The sequence below is a fragment of the Sparus aurata genome, chromosome 17 (genome assembly GCF_900880675.1).
Source record: "Sparus aurata chromosome 17, fSpaAur1.1, whole genome shotgun sequence".
NCBI lineage: Eukaryota > Metazoa > Chordata > Actinopteri > Spariformes > Sparidae > Sparus > Sparus aurata.
In genome coordinates, this window is record NC_044203.1 from 30,167,752 (window position 1) to 30,187,220 (window position 19,469).

Sequence of the window (19,469 nt, forward strand, 5' to 3'; positions counted from 1 at the left end):
ATTTGTCTTAAACTTTCTGATGTCTTATATAAAGCACTTTGAAATGCCTTGTTGTTGAAAGGTGCTATACAAATTCAATAATGCTGCATATGAATGTACTGTATAATTTGAATTAATCAAGTTACAACAATGGCAGATCATTCAAAATGTTTTGTATTTTAAAATCTGTTCAAATTCTCATTTATGAAGCAAAACAAATGTGTAAAACAAAAATCTAGTGAAGTTTAACAGGCAAGTCTTTATTCTGGTCGGTGATGATTACAGCATGTTTTCCTTTGGCCAGACTCTTATGATAAAAATGTTTGATTGTTCGGTCTGCAGCAACTTTTATCAACTTTATCAATATTAAAACAGATCACAACTCTTCTACTGTACATATGGTTTTTTTTTCACAACGGCACTGAGCAGCTTTCATAGGAATGACATTGAACACTGTGTCCAGATTCGTTGTAATGTCCTTGTTGTCCTGTCCCAGCCTGCTGTGTCTTGTAGTCCCAGAAGTCGTAGTCCTGGTTAGAACCGCTGTAAATCACCTCCGTAATGTTTCCCCTGTTGTCAAACTGACCTCAGTTGTTCTGGGAGGCTGTGCTCAGTCCCAGTTTGGTGTCAGCCGTGATCACGCTTACATTATACAGCCAGGTCCAGTTGAGCTGGACCCTGTCACCTGCCATGACTCCCCTGTGATCAGACGTCCACACAAACTCTCGGACCACACGGCTCCTCTGCCAACTGAGACATGAGCTAATTAGCCAACAGTAACTAACTTGTGCAAGATATTTTACTGAGTGACATCTACTTTGATGGTCTGGACATATTTCAGTTCCTCTTATATGCTTTTACACAGTTAACACCGTTATAGCCAGGACTCGTATTTTAAAGAGGGAAAGTTCTGAAGTGTTCTGTATGTGATGCTGCACTTGACATGCAAGCCGAACAAAAGGTTGAACCCACTCGTGTTACTAAAATCGAGCCTCCTTGTGGTTATTTCATATTTTCTGCGCCCTCCATAACCCTCAGCTACACTAGTAACAGCTGAGGATAGCGAGCAAAGATCAGCAGTATCGTTCACTCTGGTGATGCCTCCTTTGTTTTTGGAGCTGCCTCAAATTCTGTTTGTATTCTACAAAACATACTTATACCGAATTAAATGCTGTCGAAAATTAGTGAGAAATAATCACAAGACACCATGAATTAAGTCATATCAAGACAATTTCATTATTTAAACAAATGACAGACTAAAAAACTTACACGTCAAAATATAAAAAACATCAACATTTTATTTGTATAAAATTAAAATCAGAAATAAAAAATAGATTATTCAAAAAAGAATGAAAAAGATTTGAGTTTGAAAAGCAGAAATCAAACACAATTACTGTGCAAAGTTCAAACTGACCCTAACCCTGACTTTAATTGAATATAATACAACAATAATAATTTCATTAAAAATGTCTCATTGGGCTTGGAGCTTCATACTCCGGAGTTTAATTTCAGCTGGAAAACAAAATGAGTTTCTTTCAATGTGACCAGCAAATCTTTAACGCCTTGAAGCGTTGTTAGTGTCACTTAGGTTTCTCTTAGAAGTGCTCTGAGATTTACAAGAGTTAAGAATCTGAAATCTGCTGGGAAACAAAATCGAAACTCAAAAAGTTGCTACTGTTTTTGTTAATTTATTAAATCTGTAGTTCTATCACTAACACTGATGCTCTTTGTTCAGCGACGCTGAAGTAAAATGTTTTATTTAACCTCAGGTCATTTTGTCACATGATATGTGATTTAGTATTTGGCCCACACAACCCCAACACAATCTTAGATAAAATGTTTGAACACCTTTAGATTCATTTTTACATCATCACAGGATGAAGAAAGTCAAGCTTAAGAACAAATACAGAACAGACCAGATGGATACAGCACCAGGATGAATACTTTCTTACATACAGGCTGTTAAATGATTGTTCTGTTAACGTGAGAAGATGGCAGGCTCAGAGGTTCATGTTCTCCTGATTTAACTCCTGTCACAGTATTTATGACTCCCTCCTCTTGATGTCAGCAACAAGAAAAGACTCCTTCTCCTCAAGGATTCTGAAGAAGACGTCTTTGGCTGCTTGACCTCCAGCTTTCAGGGGGCCGCTGAAGAGTTTCCTCATCCTCTCCTGAGTGGTCGGGATAGTCCCGATTGTATCATAGTCTTCTTGTTGGATTACACCTTCCCTGAGAAGATTATCCAAGATTGGTCCTGTATTGCACACTCTTGCGATCAGATCACACTGGTGTTTATCCACAAAGTGCTCCACTGAGGAAGGAGAGGAGGAGAAACACTTTGATGAGGTTAATGTCAGGCATCACAAACACCTGTCAGGGTGGCAGCAGGGTGTTTTCACTGGTCGCAGCGGAGCATCTGATATTCAGCAGGTCAGATGTATAAAAATATCTTAATGTTTCAAAATATTTAACAAACACCAACCGGGTTAGTAGACAGTTGTCTTTGAACAGACATTAGCCTAAAAACCTGTTTTCTGTTGATTATTTTGTCAGCAGGATTTTATGTACTGAGCACTGCTGAGCACTGTACTGCTCCCATGCTGCTGCTTCAACTCTGACAAGAGAGATTGTAAGACTTCACAACCTTAAAACATTGTTGCACATTATCTGGCACAGAGGCATCAAAAAAGCTCAGAAATCTGCAAACAAAAAGAAATCCAGGCGTCTCTGAAACTCAATGTGAAGCAAACTTGTGACTCTAAAATCCAAAGTGCCGTTCCTCTTAATACACATGATTTAAAATGTCTTACCTTGTTTATGGCCGGTGCTTTGGTATTCATCTGGAAAGAAAATAACAGATCTTAAGAAAATCTGGATGATGCACGATCATTTTCTAACAACTGTCATGTGCTTTAACAATGATGTAAGTTAAACTAAAACAAAGTGGCTGTGTAGATCAGTTCTTGTGGTATTATTGAAAACTGACCTTTTCTGATTTCACGGGTCCATACAGACTGACGCTCGTTTTTCTGTGCCAGGCTGAGCGTGAAGTCTGTGTCTGGCTTTTCAATGTACACTTCGAAGAAATTTGGGAATCTGCTTTTATATCTGAGCTTTAAGTTCTGCAAAAATCAAAACAAAAAGAAATAAGTGTGCACTGTCCAGGCTGAAAGGGGTTTGGGACTTTCAGTATGTGACAAAAAAACATAAAATAGGATCATTTTGTGATGTGGTGGTGTCAACAATTGTTGTTCAGATGACTCATCCTGAACCAAAGTCCATCCAAAGATCTAAAAGCAGTTCAAACCAAACCTCAGGATAAATTTTTGCATCATCCGAATCTGCTGTGAGGATGAAGCGATCACCCATTTTCAGGGACTTCTCTGGATGTGGCTTTTGGATCGCTCTGTATCCAGATGATAACTGTCTCCTGTTCAATTCCTGTACAAGAAAAAAACAAAGAACAAGGTTACAGTTATCAACATCGCTGTCTGTTTGTATTTTATACAATTTATACAGATGCCATTCAGTGTCTTCTTATAGTTCCTGTTGGTGACAGTAAGATGTGCAATAACCTGTTGTAGTCCAGGATCACACGGGATCAGATAAACATGGAGCGTCAGGAATGCCGTGTTGGTCTTATATATCAACATGTTACAGTTTATTTTCACTGGAACACCGACTTTCATCAGGACCGCTCTTGGAGAAAAAACTGGTTCTGATAACTTGACATGTGACGATGTGACCTCAGCCACTTTTTCCACAACGTCTCCACAGTCATCGATGTGTAGAACTGCAAACTTGTGTCTTATTTCAGGGTTGTCATCTGCACAAAATACAAGCACACATGATTAGTGAGGAGGAAATGATTAATGTAGATTTTTACACATGCTCTCAGAACTTTTGAGTTTATAAATGTATCTTATTATTTTCTTCATGTTCACTAACCTATGCAGATCCAGTGTGGTAGGAACACTACATCCAGCTTCCCAGCATTGACTGTAATGTCAATAAGGGGACCTGCAAGCATGTATTTCATGTTCTCCATCCTCTCCATAGGTTCCTCCCAAGAGCAAAACTGGTACTTAAAACTGACCTTCTCCTTACAGACCCAGCGCAAACCAGAGACACTGCATTCAAAGTTTCCTGCTTCAGACTGAAGGCTGAGTCGTGGGAAAGAAAAGAAGTGAGTTTGTGTATGTTTACAAAAAAGAGTTAAGGGGACAATGGAACAAATGTACATAAATGTGCCTTATGTATGCACTGAACCAGTAACAGCACACAGGAAGATTTTATTTTTCTTTGTATAATAAATTCCAAGAACCAATCTTAATATTTCCTCTAGTTCCAGTTTACTGTGACGCAGTATTTATGATGTTATTTTACCTGTAAGTTGGAGCCTCATCTGCATCTGTACTGTTCACTTCAGGTTCAAGTTTAGTCCAGTCACTGGAGTCCTGCTGCAGAACATGATCAATTTAGAAAATCAGTGGAAACGTCTCATTTTGCAGCATCACGTAAATGAACAAATATAGAAATGACAAATAAATTGAAAAATGAATGTAAGAGATTACCATAGTTCTTCCACAACCCTCATGCTTCAGTCTTCTTGAGGGCCTCAAGATCCTCTGGATACTGTGGTCACACATTCTTGATACAGCACCACGGTATTTTCCTGAAAAGCGCTGCTCTGATATGAAGGCAATATTACATTATATATAATAATGTCTGAAACTGAGACATATCGAAACAAAATACAGAAGTAGTCACATAACTTTGTTAATGTAAATGTTGATGTTACAGCACCGCTTTCTGCAGTTTGTTGGAGCACACGGACAGACAGAAAGCATTTTTTAAAAAGCAGATTAGGAACTAGGCCACTTGTATAAACACACTTGATGGAGAGATCTACATTCTACAGGAGTTTTTTTGTTGTGTGTGTGAGCTTTAAAATTAGGGGTGGGAATCTTTTGGCGCCTCACGATTCCATTTCGATTCTGAGGTCAACGATTCGATTCTAAATCGATTATCGATGCATACATCGATTTTTTGTACATCTCCGTGCATGATTTATAATAATAAGAATAATCATAATCATAATAATGATAATGATAATAATAATAAATCTGAGTTTGCTTATCACTTCTTACTTTTATGGTGATCATTAGAGAAAACCAACAGATTAATTAACTTAATATTTAATTATTTAAATATTTTATTGAAGAAAAGGCTTTTCTTCGTCAAAAATAGATTTGACTTGAATACAGAATCCTCCTGTTACAGGCAATGAGCATATCCCTGAGAGTAAAACAGTATACTGTAGCCTATATGAAAATAAAAAAGCTTTCAGTGCAAAAATCAATGCAGCTTGCATTTCAACACATTATGGTACTACGTATCAGCTCTCATACTAAACACATGGCTACTTTTGGTCATTGATAATAAAAAAGTAAACAGATTTATTTTTCTTCTCTATGTGTCATTAAAGAAAAAAGCTGCTCTCAGTCAAAGATAAGAATAAGACTTCTATCACAAAATCCTCCTTTCAACAAATCACTCTAAAAGTGATCCTAGCAACATCATTCACCACTGTTATTATTGTTATAGTTATGGTGTAGACATCACTTGAGTGATCTATTTATAGTTATCATGGTTTTATGGGACACATTATGGTTGTGTGATGTTTCTGTCTCTGACCTTCGAGCACTGAGCTGGTCTCTGACAACGTGATCACCAGATCGGTCCTGTTCATGTCCATGAGAACCTCCTCGGTCACCATCACAGACTGCTGGCCACAGGTCTTCACTAATTGATCCACCAGTCGGTCTGTCCTGTCCTCCCAGTCCACTCTGCGCCATGAGAATTGAGGGAGGCTCTTCTCAAAGTGTGTGAACTGCAGCAACCACTTGAATTTCCTGCGTTCCATGTGATTCAATTTATTAAGTGTTTTTAAAAGAATCTTTTCAACAGCTGCCTTTGTTGCTGCCTGAAACATTCAAAGGAACATTAAGCAAAAGTGTAAATTCTCAAGTGAATAATTTCTCATTTTATCAATACCAGTGTTTTAGATGGGTAATAAATGCTACAATTATTTTTTTCTGCATGGTAATCTCTTACATTCGCCTTGGTTTTCTTTAGAAAGTATTATGTTGTAGTATCATTTATTTCTGTAGCAATAAAGCAAAACATGATTTCCTTCATCATTTTACCATTTAATTCCTTTGAACCTGATCACATTCTATACTTGTTTCTTTTACTTGACATTGAGCATTTCTATCATAACATTAGTAGAGGAAAACATGAAAAAGCAATTATACTGTGAGAAGCATCCAATTTAAAACATTTGGTTTGGTTTGGATCATTCAATGTTAAAAATGTTTTCAACCTGCATCTAATTATTGAAAGCTGTGATGTGTGAATTCAAACTCACTCTCTCAGACGCTGCAGGCCGATGTTTCTCTGAGGAGGAAAGAAATACAAAATGAAGGAGTGGACAATAATCTCATTTTATATTGAGTAACTAGTTAACTTTAACAAGGCTGAGTTGCTTTAGAGGGAAAGTAAATAAAGTATAAAAATAAAATAGTAATAAAGAGAATTTGCTGCCAAATGACACGTCATAAACACCTTCACAATCAAGAAATTTAATCTACACACTGCAACAAATACTAAACTCATTAAACTTATAAAATTAAGTTTTTGTTGAGTTTTTTTTAAATAATTGATTATTTCCCTGCCCCCATTTATTATATTCCACATTGGTGGTGACAAGTGGTGGTGGTGGAGTTGCACTCATGCTGGTTTCCTTTGTTTATTATGAATTATATATCTATGACATTTATGTGATGCACATTATTGTGTAATGTGCCTTTTTTTTCTTTTCTTAGTCTTACCTTTGAGTCCTGAGCTGGGCTTTGACAACCTCTGAACCAGATCAGTCCTCTTCATGTCCATCAAAACCTCCCTGGTTAACTCCACAGACCGTTGGCCGTAGGTCTGAACCATCTGATTCACTATTTCTGCTCTGTCTGCTCTGTAATTCAACATCCATAAAATATCTGGTAGGTCCCTCTGGAAGACAGTCAACTGCAGAAACTTCTTGAAATTCTCGAGCTCCTCGTCACTCAAATCATTCAGGGTTTCCAAAAGCAGCTCTGTAACAGCTGCTATTGTTGCAACCTGAAATAATCAATACATTTGTGGAACATTTATTTAAACAAATATGTTTCTTGACAGTTTTTTCATTTATAACAGCTGGGAAGTATCCACCAGCTGGAAATGAGGGTATTGGACTATCGCCTCTTGCTGGTACAAGCGGTTTGGCAGACAGGACTAGCTGGTTAGCATGCTAACTTCGGTAGACATCTACGCAACACAATAGAGAGAGACATCTTTGACATAACAACAACACTTCTGTTTCTATACACTCTGTTGATAATGTTGGTTTTCATTTTTTTAAATATTTTAAACTAAAATTCTAGCCATGTCATATAAATCGCTTCTTTCAAATACAATAAAGTTGTTTCAACTGGATAAACTTTTGATAATTTTCTGTACTGTTCAAATAAATATATTATGAAAAATGTACACGCCGATATTTCTTCATCTCATCCTCAGTGGTAAATATAACATTATTATTATTGTTGCACAGAAATGCTGATTAAGAGCATGTAAATCATTAGTTTGGGTTTCAACTTATTTAAAGTATAAAATTAGGATGATTTTAACCTTCATCTGTTGGATGAAAGCTGTGTTGTATAAACTCAGGCGTGCCATTACTCACTTTGTGGATCAGTGGAGAACAATGTTCTTCTGCAAAGTGTTTCTCTGAAGAGAAGCAAAAATTCACTCATGACTATTTGACTCATGACTGATAAACATTGCTATCAGTAAATACATAATAAAAAACACTTCACATTAGTCAGAAATGTTGTTTTGTACGATTATAACATACTTTTGTCTTTATTGTCTTACTTTGGGGTTGTGAGCTGCTGTCCGACAACCTCTGCACCAGATCAGTCCTCTTCATCTTCTCTAAAATATCCTTGATCATCTCCACAGATTGTCGGCCGTGGGCCAGCATCAGTGTAAACACTGTTTGCTGTCTGTCTCTCCCCACAAACCACAGTGGGATATTGAAATGTCTGTGGAAGTGAATTTCATGCAGGACCTCAATGAACTCCTCTAACTCTGTGTCACTCAAATATTTCAGTGTTTCCAAAAGCAGCTCTGTGACAGACGCCATCGTTTCCACCTGTTAAAGTCAGAGAAAATGAGAACAAGGGTTAATCTCTCCGCAAGGATTATTACAGATTTCTCAGTTTGCATCTCATCAATGTCTGTGTTTAAGAAGTGTGAAAAGGAGGTACATCAGCCATAACACACAAAGTAATAACGCAATACAGTATCTGGCCAACTGATCGTTACAACCGTTTTCCTGATCCTCCACTGACTTCTGAGACTTTTGCCACCCCAGCACTTTCCATCTACCTCTAACACGCTAAAACATATTTTTTGGTAAGGAAAGATATCAAATCATTACTAGCGACAGTGATTTATAGATTTAGAAAGGGATGTGATCAAAGTTGCACAGCACAACTCTCAAATTCAAGTGCAATAATGATAATATTGTATATTTGTTTATCAAAGTGATAATTATTTTTGTCATACATCCCTTTCCTTCCCCAGACAGATCATTTGCAGACAAAAAAATAATATTTTTATTAGAACATATAACAGAACATAAAAAAATATATAGAATCATAGTTGCTCCTTATATATGATGTTGTCTTTTATTTAGAGAACAACTGATGCACAATTTTTGGGCCTGATGTTGGCACCAATATCAGGGAGTAAAACATTTTTTAACAAATTTATGTTAATATAAACACATTTTTGGCAATGATCCCTCAAATGTTGTCATCAATCCAGAATATGTTGTGGTTGAACAATAAACTTTATTGTCCAAAATGTCACCAGTAAATGGTTTTAAAATTATGCCAAGCATTTTTTTTTTTTTTTTTTTTTGCATCATATTCTCTAAAATAAAACTGTTTTCATATCGACCAATGTTGACAACATATACGGCGGATACTGATCAACTGTATTTGAGGTAAGCCAATATTGGCTTTTATTACACAACTCTTGTTAATGCTGTAAAATGTTCCATTCACTTCAATAGGGCTTCCCAACATTTAGTGGTCAATTATTTTCGTTTAACTGACCACTGCTAAGCATATTTGACCGTTGTCAAGGAAAGTGGCCTTTTTGCCTCTGATTCACATATTTCGTATCACCCCGCGTTCTAAAATCTTTGCTCCACAAGTAGTCCGGTCACTTATCACCCCGGCGTATTTGGTCGCTAAGCAACATGAGCTGATCTGTAGTCTACTTCATATCCGAAAAAAAACTACTCCTAGGCCACTAGTATGGATGAGTTTCACATCAACTTTAATATTTTTGGAAAATACGGTGATTTCGAGTCTTGGCAAAAGGCTAAGTTGTCGTTAAAGGTCAAGAAAAGAAAAAGAGGAAAGCAGCGAAGAGGGAGAAGTGAAACGACAACGGTTTGACGAACTATATTTCTCTGCTGAAAAACATTGTGAACGGTAACAAATAAATTGTAAAAGTACACACTAAGTAAAGTTTTTTTTTCGTGTTTGCAAGTAGCCGTGTAATAAGCGGGATAATGTATAGGACGGCAGTCATTATCGGGAAAATAAGTCCCGACAGGACGAACCGGTCGTGGAGGGGTCTGATCCGTCCTGAAGGGGTTCTATACATTATCCCTTACATATTATAGGTCAACAGATATGTCAGGTGGGCAGTGACGTAATTACGCGACATGAACATCATCAAAAAGCTGCAAACCCCGCGATGAAACCATGATGAAACCCTGCGATGAAACCATGATGAATGAACCATGATGAATCAGTCTCATTTGCCAACAAAAAAATCATACTAGTTTCAAAAACCTTACAGTTGTAAGTATATTAGTAGTATGAAAATGTACGTTACAGTAAGAGATTGCACTTTGTCCATTGGAAGCACTTATTTTAACAGAAGATGTCTGTTTTGTATAGCTACCTCTGTAAAACAGGAAGCACACATTTAATTTTTTAAAATATTTTATTTATTCATTTTTACAGAAGTTGTAGCATATTTTTTTTTTTAAAGCTACATAACTTGTTTGACTCATCAATGTTTTGTAGTTTGAGCCATGTGTTTATTAAGGTCTGAAATAAAACAAGATGAGAACTTAAATATTCCCAGCACTTTCTGTGATGTAGTATGCTGCTTATCATAGGAAGTAATAAGAAATGACTCTTTACATTAAGGTAGTAGCCTCGTGAGAACAGAGTGTTGGGGGAATCACTTTTTTCTCTTTTTCATCAAACCGCAGTTTTTGCAAGTTCCCGTTGCTTTTACTTGTAAAAGTAACTCATAACATTACAAAAATACTGCCATTACAAAGTAACTTTTTACTTTACGGCATTATCTACTGAGAAAAGAAATGCATAGGAGTACTTGAGATGTATTTACTCTACTATCATTTCGTAGCCTTCTTTACAGCCCACAATCTGTAACTCTATAGCCTTATGATAGGAATGATGGAATATAACATTTACAGCTCTTTATTTTACTTATAATTTGAAAACAAGAGAACAAAGGCTCTTATAGCCTAGAGTATGAACTTTAAAAATGTAACGAATTAACCCGTAATCTATGAGTGTTATTTAGAAACAATAAAAGCTCAAATACATGTGTATGGGCTTTTGGATTTTTCAAAACACAAATTCACAGCCATTAAAGGTTAAGGCAGTATGAGGAAAAAACTGTAAATGTAATGGCAGAAGAACTTAGACAGAAAGGACACATCAAATTTAATTTAAGATTTTATATTTGCCCCTTGTTACAACTGCCCCTGGTCTCCCCTAGACTATGGTGGATAAGAAGCATTAAAAAAGGAATGTGCAGCTAGCTATGTAGTATTAGCATGCTAATGCTCAATGGCAAATCAGCCATAATTAATAAAAAATTACGTCACTGCACATGCCTTACCTGACTTCACTGGAGATTCACCAATCTCATGCATGTGGTGGTATCACAGCTTGCCAACAGTGATCCCGGATACTGTTTTTGGCATGGTGCAAACATCTGTAACCATCTTGCTTTTTTCAGCTTTATTTACAGCGGGCAGTACAGGTATATAGTTTTATGTGATAAGGTAGGAGGAGTACTTTCAGGGTGACAGCAGTTCCAGATTAGGGTTGGGCGCTGTCTAACATTTGGCACCATTAAACTGTTGGCAAATGTACCCACTGTATTCATTATTGCCACCAGCGAATTAAAAATACACATTGTAGGGCTTTGAGGGAGCTGTCAATCGCCGCTATACCGCTTTCCTCTATTGCTGGAGGTTTTTATTAAACACCTGAAATAACATCTGTGGATACCACATACATCCCACAGTTTAATCATCAAGCGCTCGCGTCTAAAAAACGGCAGATTCTAACATAAGGCTAAATGAGACTACAGAAATTGTCACCAAAAATAAACGTCACCACACCGAGATTCATCTACTCACTAATCCGTCTTGGAAATTGATTATTTTTTATCACTCATCACCAGACACCAGAGAAAAGCACAAGATGCTCACAGGTTAGCTGGTGGCACCAGAGAGGGAAAATTACCAAGCTATCAACTACCAAATGTTAAGTGTTTCCACTTTAGTCAGAAAACTGTGACATTACTCACTTTACTGAGCAGTGCAGGCCAGTGTTCGTCCAAAGAGTGTTTCTCTGAGGAGAAAGGAAACATAAAAAACACTTGTGGATGTGGATATATCCTCCTATGTTATGTCTCACTCTGCACTTCCTCCGTTGTTCCATTTTCCCACCCTTTCACCAGTTCCACATCAGCGCTGTGGCTATCATCTGTTCCCTGTCTTTTCCTCATGTTCAACCTCCATTTGCTGCCCTTGTCCTTGTGTCTCCCTGGCTTGTACTTTGCTTTTGATTTGTATTCTATTTAAGGCATGGACTTTGTTTTGCTTTACTGGATTTCTCTGTATTTGTTTTTGCCTTTGCCTGCCTCGTGATGTGCCTTTTTAGGGGGGAGTTTCAGATCTATTCTATTAATGCTTGCCTTTCGTTCAGTTACTTGTAAACTTGGTCCACTTTGGTGGTTTACACTGACACTGGGTTTATGACCTGAGCTGAATTTTTGCTCTGACATTTTCAGTAGCAAAAATATTCACAGGGGAAAAACATTTTGGCAAAAGTTACAGCAGCTTTGAATAAACAATCAGCCAAACTTGTTGCAATCACACTGTCTGTCACTAAAAGTGTGAAATGTCAGGCTTTGTGTGAGGTTCATGGTGATTAATATGGAAGCCAATTTCTGCCACTTTAAGATGCCGCTCCTTTCAGTATGCCTATGCATGACCTGAGTATTTATAAAATCCTGACTACAGCCCTGCATGCAATAAAATGTTTCATCTTGATAGAGACCGGTAGTCTTTGTGAATTAATTGCTCTCCCCCTGTTTATAGCTAGCTAACATTAACTAGTAAGGATTTTTTTTTAATTTGTAACCATGTGCACTCTGGAACTTAAACAATTAGTACTTCGCCCTGATAATACTGAGTCCTAAAAATAATAATAATGTTTCAATAAATCATAGAGGGATAAAGGGAAATCAAAGACATACAAAAAGGCAGTTCAGCAGATTTATTTACCCCATAACATTTCAATTCTCAAGTAATCTTTGTCTAATTTCACATTTATTTTTTATTTTTTACATGCACAAGTAAACTGAATTCAGTAATTAGCCCACTTCAAAAATTAAATACTGATTTTCCAGATTGGGAAACCTGTAACTTTTATTGAAGATAACATACAAGTAACTGTGAAGTTTATATGGTTCAGTTTTTGTTGACTGAGTTTGATAGATGATGATTCAACTCTCTGGTATTGTTGCAGTCATGGAAGGCTATATGGTGTTATTGCATTCATTTTACACTATAAGCTGAACATAATACTTTAATATTGTGGTTGACTGGTGTGTATTTATCTATTATGATAGATTAGTGTGACAGTCTTTATCTTACCTTTGTGTGGTGAGCTGGTCTCTGACAGCCTTCGCGCCAGATCAGTCCTGTTCATGTCTATGAAAACCTGCTTGATCACCTCCACAGACTTTTCACCGCAGGTCTCCACCATAACTTTCACCCAGTCTGCTTGTCCCCACCAAATTGTTTCACAGAGAATCAGTGGAAGGCTCCTCTTGAAGAATGTGAACTGCAGAAACCAAGTGAAGTCCTTTCGCTCCTCATAACTCAGATCATTGAGTGTTTCTAAAAGCAGCTCTTTAACAGCCCCCATCGTCGCAGCCTGGAAAATTTACATGTTCATAGAGAAAATGTTATTTCTTTTAAGATGTGTTTTTCTATAAGATCACCAAAGCTACTGATATATTTGCTAGTTATCTGTTTTTCTCAGGGGACGATTCCTATGTCCCGCTACCTTTTAATATCTTTAACCTGAGATATTTTACTGGCTCTTTTTGCATTTCCAGGCAGGCTGTAACTCTTTCACTGTGCTGTCGAAAACTGAAATGAGCCACCTGATCTCAAGGTTGAAGTAACTGTTGAAACAGGTCGAAACTTAATGAAGATACTTTTACATTTCATGTTTTGCATTTCTTATAAATTTTAAAACTAGTCAATTGATGATAACAACAAAACTGAGTTTAACCTAATCTCAACTTGTGAGAAACATTAAATGTAAAGTTCTTTATCATCAGTAATGGTGATATGATTTTAAAACCTGCATTCTATTTTAATAAAAACTGCACAGTCAGATATAACATTACTCACTGTGTGGATCAGTCTATCCATGGAGAGATTATCTGTGAAAGAAAAAAAAACAACAAAAAACAAAATAAAAACAACTGATTGGTAGTTGTAAAACAAGATTTCAATACAAAGAGCTCAAACCGTAGAAGCTACATATAACTTAACCAATATATTTCACCCAACATTTTTCATACTTCACATTAGTCATAAAATGTATTTTGTTTCTTTTTTTTACAGTATAGCTCTTGTAATTCAAAATGTAAAGAGCAGAAAACATCACTTCTAAACTTATGATACAAATATTAAGGACCATTTTCATGATTTTAACATGCTTTTGTCTATTGTCTTACTTTCTAGTCTACAGCTGCTATCCGACAACCGCTGCACCAGGTCAGTCCTCTCCATCTCCTTTAAAACCTTCTTGGTCTTCTCCACAGACTCTTGGCTGTAGGCCTGAATCATATAAAGCACTACTTCGTACTTTTCGGGAAAGGAAAGTGGAGCCAGTACATTCTGGAACCTCTTAAGCTCTGCGTCACTCAAATATTTCAGCGTTTCCAAAAGTTGCTCGACAACAGACTCCATCGTTTCCACCTGTCAAATTCAAAGTAATTGTTGTGAGATAAAAGGACAAATTCTAAGCATGGATGATTACAGATTTTTCCTTTTCTAAACTCATCAGTATCTGTGTTTTAGAAATGTGGCTGTGATAAGAGGGCATCAGACACCTTTTGTTTTTTTAGATAAAGATACAGATATAACACATATTTTTTAACAACATTTTAATAAAATTCATGCTTCAGACTTCATGTGCCCATTACACCTAATCAGTTTCAGTTCTGTGAGTAAATTAGTCATTGAGTAGTTATTATTATTATTATTATTAACGCGTGATGTCGCATACTCACTCTCTGGATCAGTGAAGGCCACGGTTTCTCTAAGGAGAGATGAAATTAAAAAACACATATTAGTAATCACACATCAGATCTTGATAACGAAGTATTCAAGTTGCAAATCTTTACTGATGTTCATTGTATAAACTGTTCAGAACAAAATCAAACCAAATTCATCCATCCATTATGGCTGGATTTAAAATCACACCGAAAATCAAAGTAAAAAATGTGCATGAATTTTATCATGGCAATGCATAATGTGACATGTGTGGATGGCCCCTTTATGCCTGTTTGTGAGCTCCTAGAAAGTCTGCAGCAGTACTTAGTAGCACTGGGTGCACCCATACATAATGTCCCTTAGGTGCTCAACTGGATTTAGGTCAGGCGGATGAGAAGGCCAAACAATGACATCAATGCCTTCATCATCCAGGTACTGCCTACACACTCTGGCCACATGAGGCCGGGCATTGTCCTGCACCAGGAGGAACAAGGGCCCACTGCATTAGTGTAAGGTCTGACAATTGCTCTGAGGATTTCATCCTGTTACGTAACAGCAGTCAGGGTAACGTTGGCTATGACATGGAGGTCTGTGCGACCAAGGATATGCCTCCCTAGAGCATCAATGACCAACTGCCAAACCAGTCATGCTGGATGATGTTATAGGCAGCATAATGTTCACTACAGCCTCTCCAGACTGTTTCACGCCTGTCAAAGTACTCAGTGTGAACCTGCTCTAATCTGTGAAGAGCATGGGGCACCAATGGTGGACCTGCCAATCTGGCCCTCATGCCAACTTTATGGAGTATAAAGACCTCCGGTGGGACCCGTGATCAGCACCATGCAGCTCAATTGGCATTCACAAGAGAACACCAGAATTGGCAGGTCGCCATTGTACAACAACATTTTCAACTTGAATAAGTCGTTTATGAAGATCTGATGTGTGATTTCTGTCTTCTCTGCTTTACCTTCAGTGTCTATCAATCTCTGCACCAGATCAGTCCTGTTCATCTTCTTTAAAACATGTTTGGTCAACTCCAAACACTCTTGGCTGTACGTCTCCACCATCAGATCCACAATGTCAGGTGTCTTTGTCATTTCAAGTTGCTTCCTTGAGAAGAGTGTGAAACCTTTCTCAAGGTTCAATAAGTGACTTGAATTTTTCAAGCTCCTCAGTGCACAAATCAGTCAATGCTTCACTGATCTGTCTCTTAGTTGATATTGTTTCTTTTTTTCCTTTTTTTTGGTCTTTTATCAGCTTTTTTGATCTAACAAGTGGAGGGAGAGTGACACGCGGCAAAGGCCGCCACCGCCGCCGCGAGGACAAAGAGCATGAACGTAGGATGCCCTCTCTACCAGCTGAGTCAAACGACACCCAAGTTGATATTGTTTCTACCTGGAAAATTAAAAGGACATATCATCATATCAGTTTATGCAGCACAGGGTGTGTTTGTATTATATAAATGCCAGAGTTACTGACATTTGGCTTTTCTTATGTATCATCAAGATTACACACTGTGATAATATATTTAAAACATTATACAATATTTGTTCTGTTGAGGCAGGATAGGTCACTGAAAGCTTTAAAATGTAAATACTGTTGTAGGTGTTCATCTCTCCAGTAGAGTTCCAGACAATTTGTAGTGATATTTTTTCATATGATGGAGCATTTTCAGGTAAACAGCCCATGAACCTTTGCAAAAGGCCACAAGTCATTTCATTTTGCTCTGATAAATACTGAAACTGTAAACACAAGTGGTCCTCATCTTGAAAGTAAGACTTGACAAAAGTTAGTTGTTCCATTAAGCCAAACCCAGTTCATGAGGCTGCCTTCTCAAAACTAAAAAGGTAAAGGCAAATTTTAGTAAATGCTGCATTATATCTGATGCAGAAGAAACCAAACAACACTGGCGACTTAAAGCCCACATGTCATTCACAAGCTACAAACTCTGCGTATCCAAGAACCCTTCAATCAGAGTAGAAGATGCTCTATCAGGTAGACTTCTCTTTTAGGTTAGTTTATGGAAAATGAGATCGATGTGAGTTTTCCTTTAGTAAGACACAAAAAAGCTTCAGCAGAAAAAGTGTTTGTGTTAATTTACTGACATCACACATCCTGCAATGTGACTGTTGCACACATTGGGATGTCAATGCCAAAACAATTTATTGTGCCGTTTTTAAACTTTACTTCACTTAACTTAAAATTTGATCGTCAGTTGTATTCACCATTTGAGCCTCTAAAACAGTGATCATATGAGAGAAACAACCTAAACTATCCACACTGCCATTACACTGATTTATAAAACTAAGATTTACTCACTTCAGCATCCATTCTCTTGAGGTCTTGTATCAGTAGTGGCTGATTTTTAATCAGGATTTCATAGAACATATCTTTTCCTTGAACTCCACTGGATTTCAGTGGCCCGCTGATGAGCTCCCTCATCTTCTCCTCAGCAGTGGACAGAGTCTTGATCTTTTCACAACTCTCTTGTTGGATGACATTTTGGCGGAGGAGCTCATCCAAAATGGGTTCAACTTTGCTCACTCTCTTGATCAGCTCAGACTGATGTTTATCCACAAAGTGTTCATCTGAGGAAAGAAGGTAAAAATTTATCTACAATGACTGAGGCTTGTTGTCGACAACCTGAACTCTGTGGGTAACAGACATTTAAAATAAATGTTTGTGTGTTTCTCAAACTTGAGGTAAATGTGTTGGATGCATATTGTCTTTTTAATGAAAAAGAGTCAAGGGGAATGCAATACCCAGCCACAGACTGGAGCTGAATCTGAGTTGCCGCAAGAAGGACCATTTTGGTGTGCCACCCTAAGATTTTCACTGGCCCCATCCGGTCCCCCTATGAAAATGTTCTGGGGGCGCCACTGAACTGAATATATTTAATACCTGTGCACCTACCTTCTGCCATCACATCAGTCGCTGCTGCTGAGAATCAAGCAGCTGCAAAGAATTTAAGAAAATAATTTGACTTCAACATAATGTGTTGTTCTGCATTTTTCGCATACCTCTGTCGTCTCCTATGCACATAAATGAGTCAAAATAACACAAATATTTCACTTCAAGTGATATGAAAGAGAAAAGCAGAAAATCCACAGTTGAGAAGCTTAAACAAGAGAACATTTCTGCTGATTCTCTCGCTCTCACACACACACACACACACACACACACACTATTAACGGCAACTGTCGTCAATAACAACTCAACCGTCGCGTTAAACCGCTTTATAAAACTAGCTAACCGTTAGCTCGCACCGTAGGTTAGAAATAAGAACGTTAGCAAAGTGAAGGCTAGCTAATTAAAAAACGTCTCATTAGTGTCAGACTTAGTAGAAGTAGAGCCCTGGCAGTCAAAGTGATAAAACGCAGGCTAACTCATGTTATGATTTATTACCTTATAATAAGTTCAGTTGTTCGTCCACTTTTGTTAAACTGACGAAAACCGTTCAAAGTTTTATTTAAAAACAGTTTAACTGTGAAGCAGCTCTGCTCCCCGGTGTTAACAAGTCTTCAACCTGCACTGGAAATAAAACTCACCTGGTGTCTCTCTTTCTTTAACTCTTCCAGTTTCTGTATGTCGGTGTTTGTTTCAGTAACGTTATCTCTGAAGATTTGAAAGCAGAATAAGTTCTATAAATTCATAAATCCAGACACTCTTTTACCTTCAGCTCGTTCAGCAGCCTGAAGAGGAGGATGAACTAGTCTCCTCTTGTCTGAAGTGATCCGTTGACAGTTATGTGTCATCCTCTCATCGAACCAACACCCATTCTACTGGATATGGTCAAACCTGTCGAGCACAGTCCATTTAATACAGAATATTATAAATAAAGGTGCAGTTCATCCAAATCAGTTCAGCAGAGTATTTGATCTTAGAGACATGGATCCTGCCAAAAAACACTAAGACTAAAATCAAAAACTTTACACTGTCCTTCCAACAACTGGAACAAGGGTTCAAACAAAACGATATAAATAATGTATCTGATGAACTGAACTCTCATGTGGATACTATTTTATTCACATCTTTATCTTTATCTCTTGTTTCCATTCATGCTATATTTCTCTTTCTACTTTGCACGGAGCATCTGGACAAAAACTATTTCCCCCTGGGGATTAATAAGGTATTCTGATTCTGATTTAAATAGAAACCTGAACATGCGCTCATTAATACAACTCTCATAATGTGCAAATTGTTACATACACAAAGCAACTTTATGACAACCTCAGATATTTTCAGTGCTGTTTGTAATAATAACAGACTGTTTTGTAAATCCCTGAAATATATGAACTTGAAATCTGACAATGAACTGCTGAGATGTGCACAATCATCCAAAAAAACTTGAATGTTTACCTTTAATTCACACTGAAGACTATCTATGTATTTAATTATCTTTTATATAAATATTATATTATTTTGTTTTCTCCCACTCAGCACATGTCCAGTTGTATTCTGTTTTTACACAATTGTTGAAGCGCCTTGTTTTGTAATTATCTTGTTTCATTTTTTAGATGTTTTATACTACTGAAACAGAATATATATATTTTCATTCAGGCTGTGTTTGTATTCACTCCTCAAAAAACCTGAAGTCCATTTTCAAACAATATAAAAGAAAAATGCAACTTTTCATTATAGGTGTATCAAACAGATCTGCTCTTGTTGGAACCACTTGTGGTTTAAGGAGGTGACATGATCATATCAAAAAAAGGGCACACACAATTTCTAAACTCTATCA

At 37.2% G+C, this 19,469-nt stretch overlaps 1 protein-coding gene across 3 annotated transcripts; it reads right to left on the minus strand.

Moving 5' to 3' along the window:
• Positions 1-1,259: 1,259 nt before the first annotated feature.
• Positions 1,260-18,457, minus strand: LOC115567528 (uncharacterized). Of its 3 annotated transcripts, none has more exons than XM_030394217.1 (22): positions 18,277-18,457; positions 17,642-17,683; positions 17,048-17,316; positions 15,696-16,123; positions 14,746-14,774; positions 14,188-14,431; positions 13,859-13,890; positions 13,091-13,373; positions 11,737-11,780; positions 7,954-8,233; positions 7,763-7,806; positions 6,873-7,158; positions 6,410-6,438; positions 5,677-5,965; positions 4,554-4,669; positions 4,366-4,436; positions 3,928-4,142; positions 3,555-3,805; positions 3,292-3,420; positions 2,966-3,101; positions 2,790-2,819; positions 1,260-2,290 (listed from the first exon to the last, which is right to left on the minus strand). In XM_030394217.1, the coding sequence occupies exons 4-22, from the start codon at positions 15,823-15,825 to the stop codon at positions 2,022-2,024; spliced, it is 2,907 nt and encodes a 968-aa protein (XP_030250077.1). In that variant the 5' UTR covers positions 15,826-16,123; positions 17,048-17,316; positions 17,642-17,683; positions 18,277-18,457; the 3' UTR covers positions 1,260-2,021. The 3 variants fall into 3 exon arrangements, with proteins under 3 accessions (XP_030250077.1, XP_030250076.1, XP_030250078.1); XM_030394216.1 differs by having other exon boundaries at positions 4,366-4,439; XM_030394218.1 differs by lacking the exons at positions 15,696-16,123; positions 17,048-17,316; positions 17,642-17,683; positions 18,277-18,457 and adding an exon at positions 15,101-15,118 and having other exon boundaries at positions 4,366-4,439.
• Positions 18,458-19,469: the final 1,012 nt, after the last annotated feature.

What these genes read in the sequence shown, in the direction of transcription:
- LOC115567528 (XM_030394216.1), bottom strand. Translation starts at nt 15,825, where the DNA reads ATGACAAAGACACCTGACATTGTGGATCTGATGGTGGAGACGTACAGC. An exon ending in GACCAGCTCACCACACAAAG is followed by an intron (nt 11,781 to 13,090) that starts GTAAGATAAAGA and finishes CTTTCTCCTCAG; the next exon opens with AGAAACACTCTTTGGACGAA. An exon ending in AAGCACCGGCCATAAACAAG is followed by an intron (nt 2,291 to 2,789) that starts GTAAGACATTTT and finishes CTCCTTCCTCAG; the next exon opens with TGGAGCACTTTGTGGATAAA.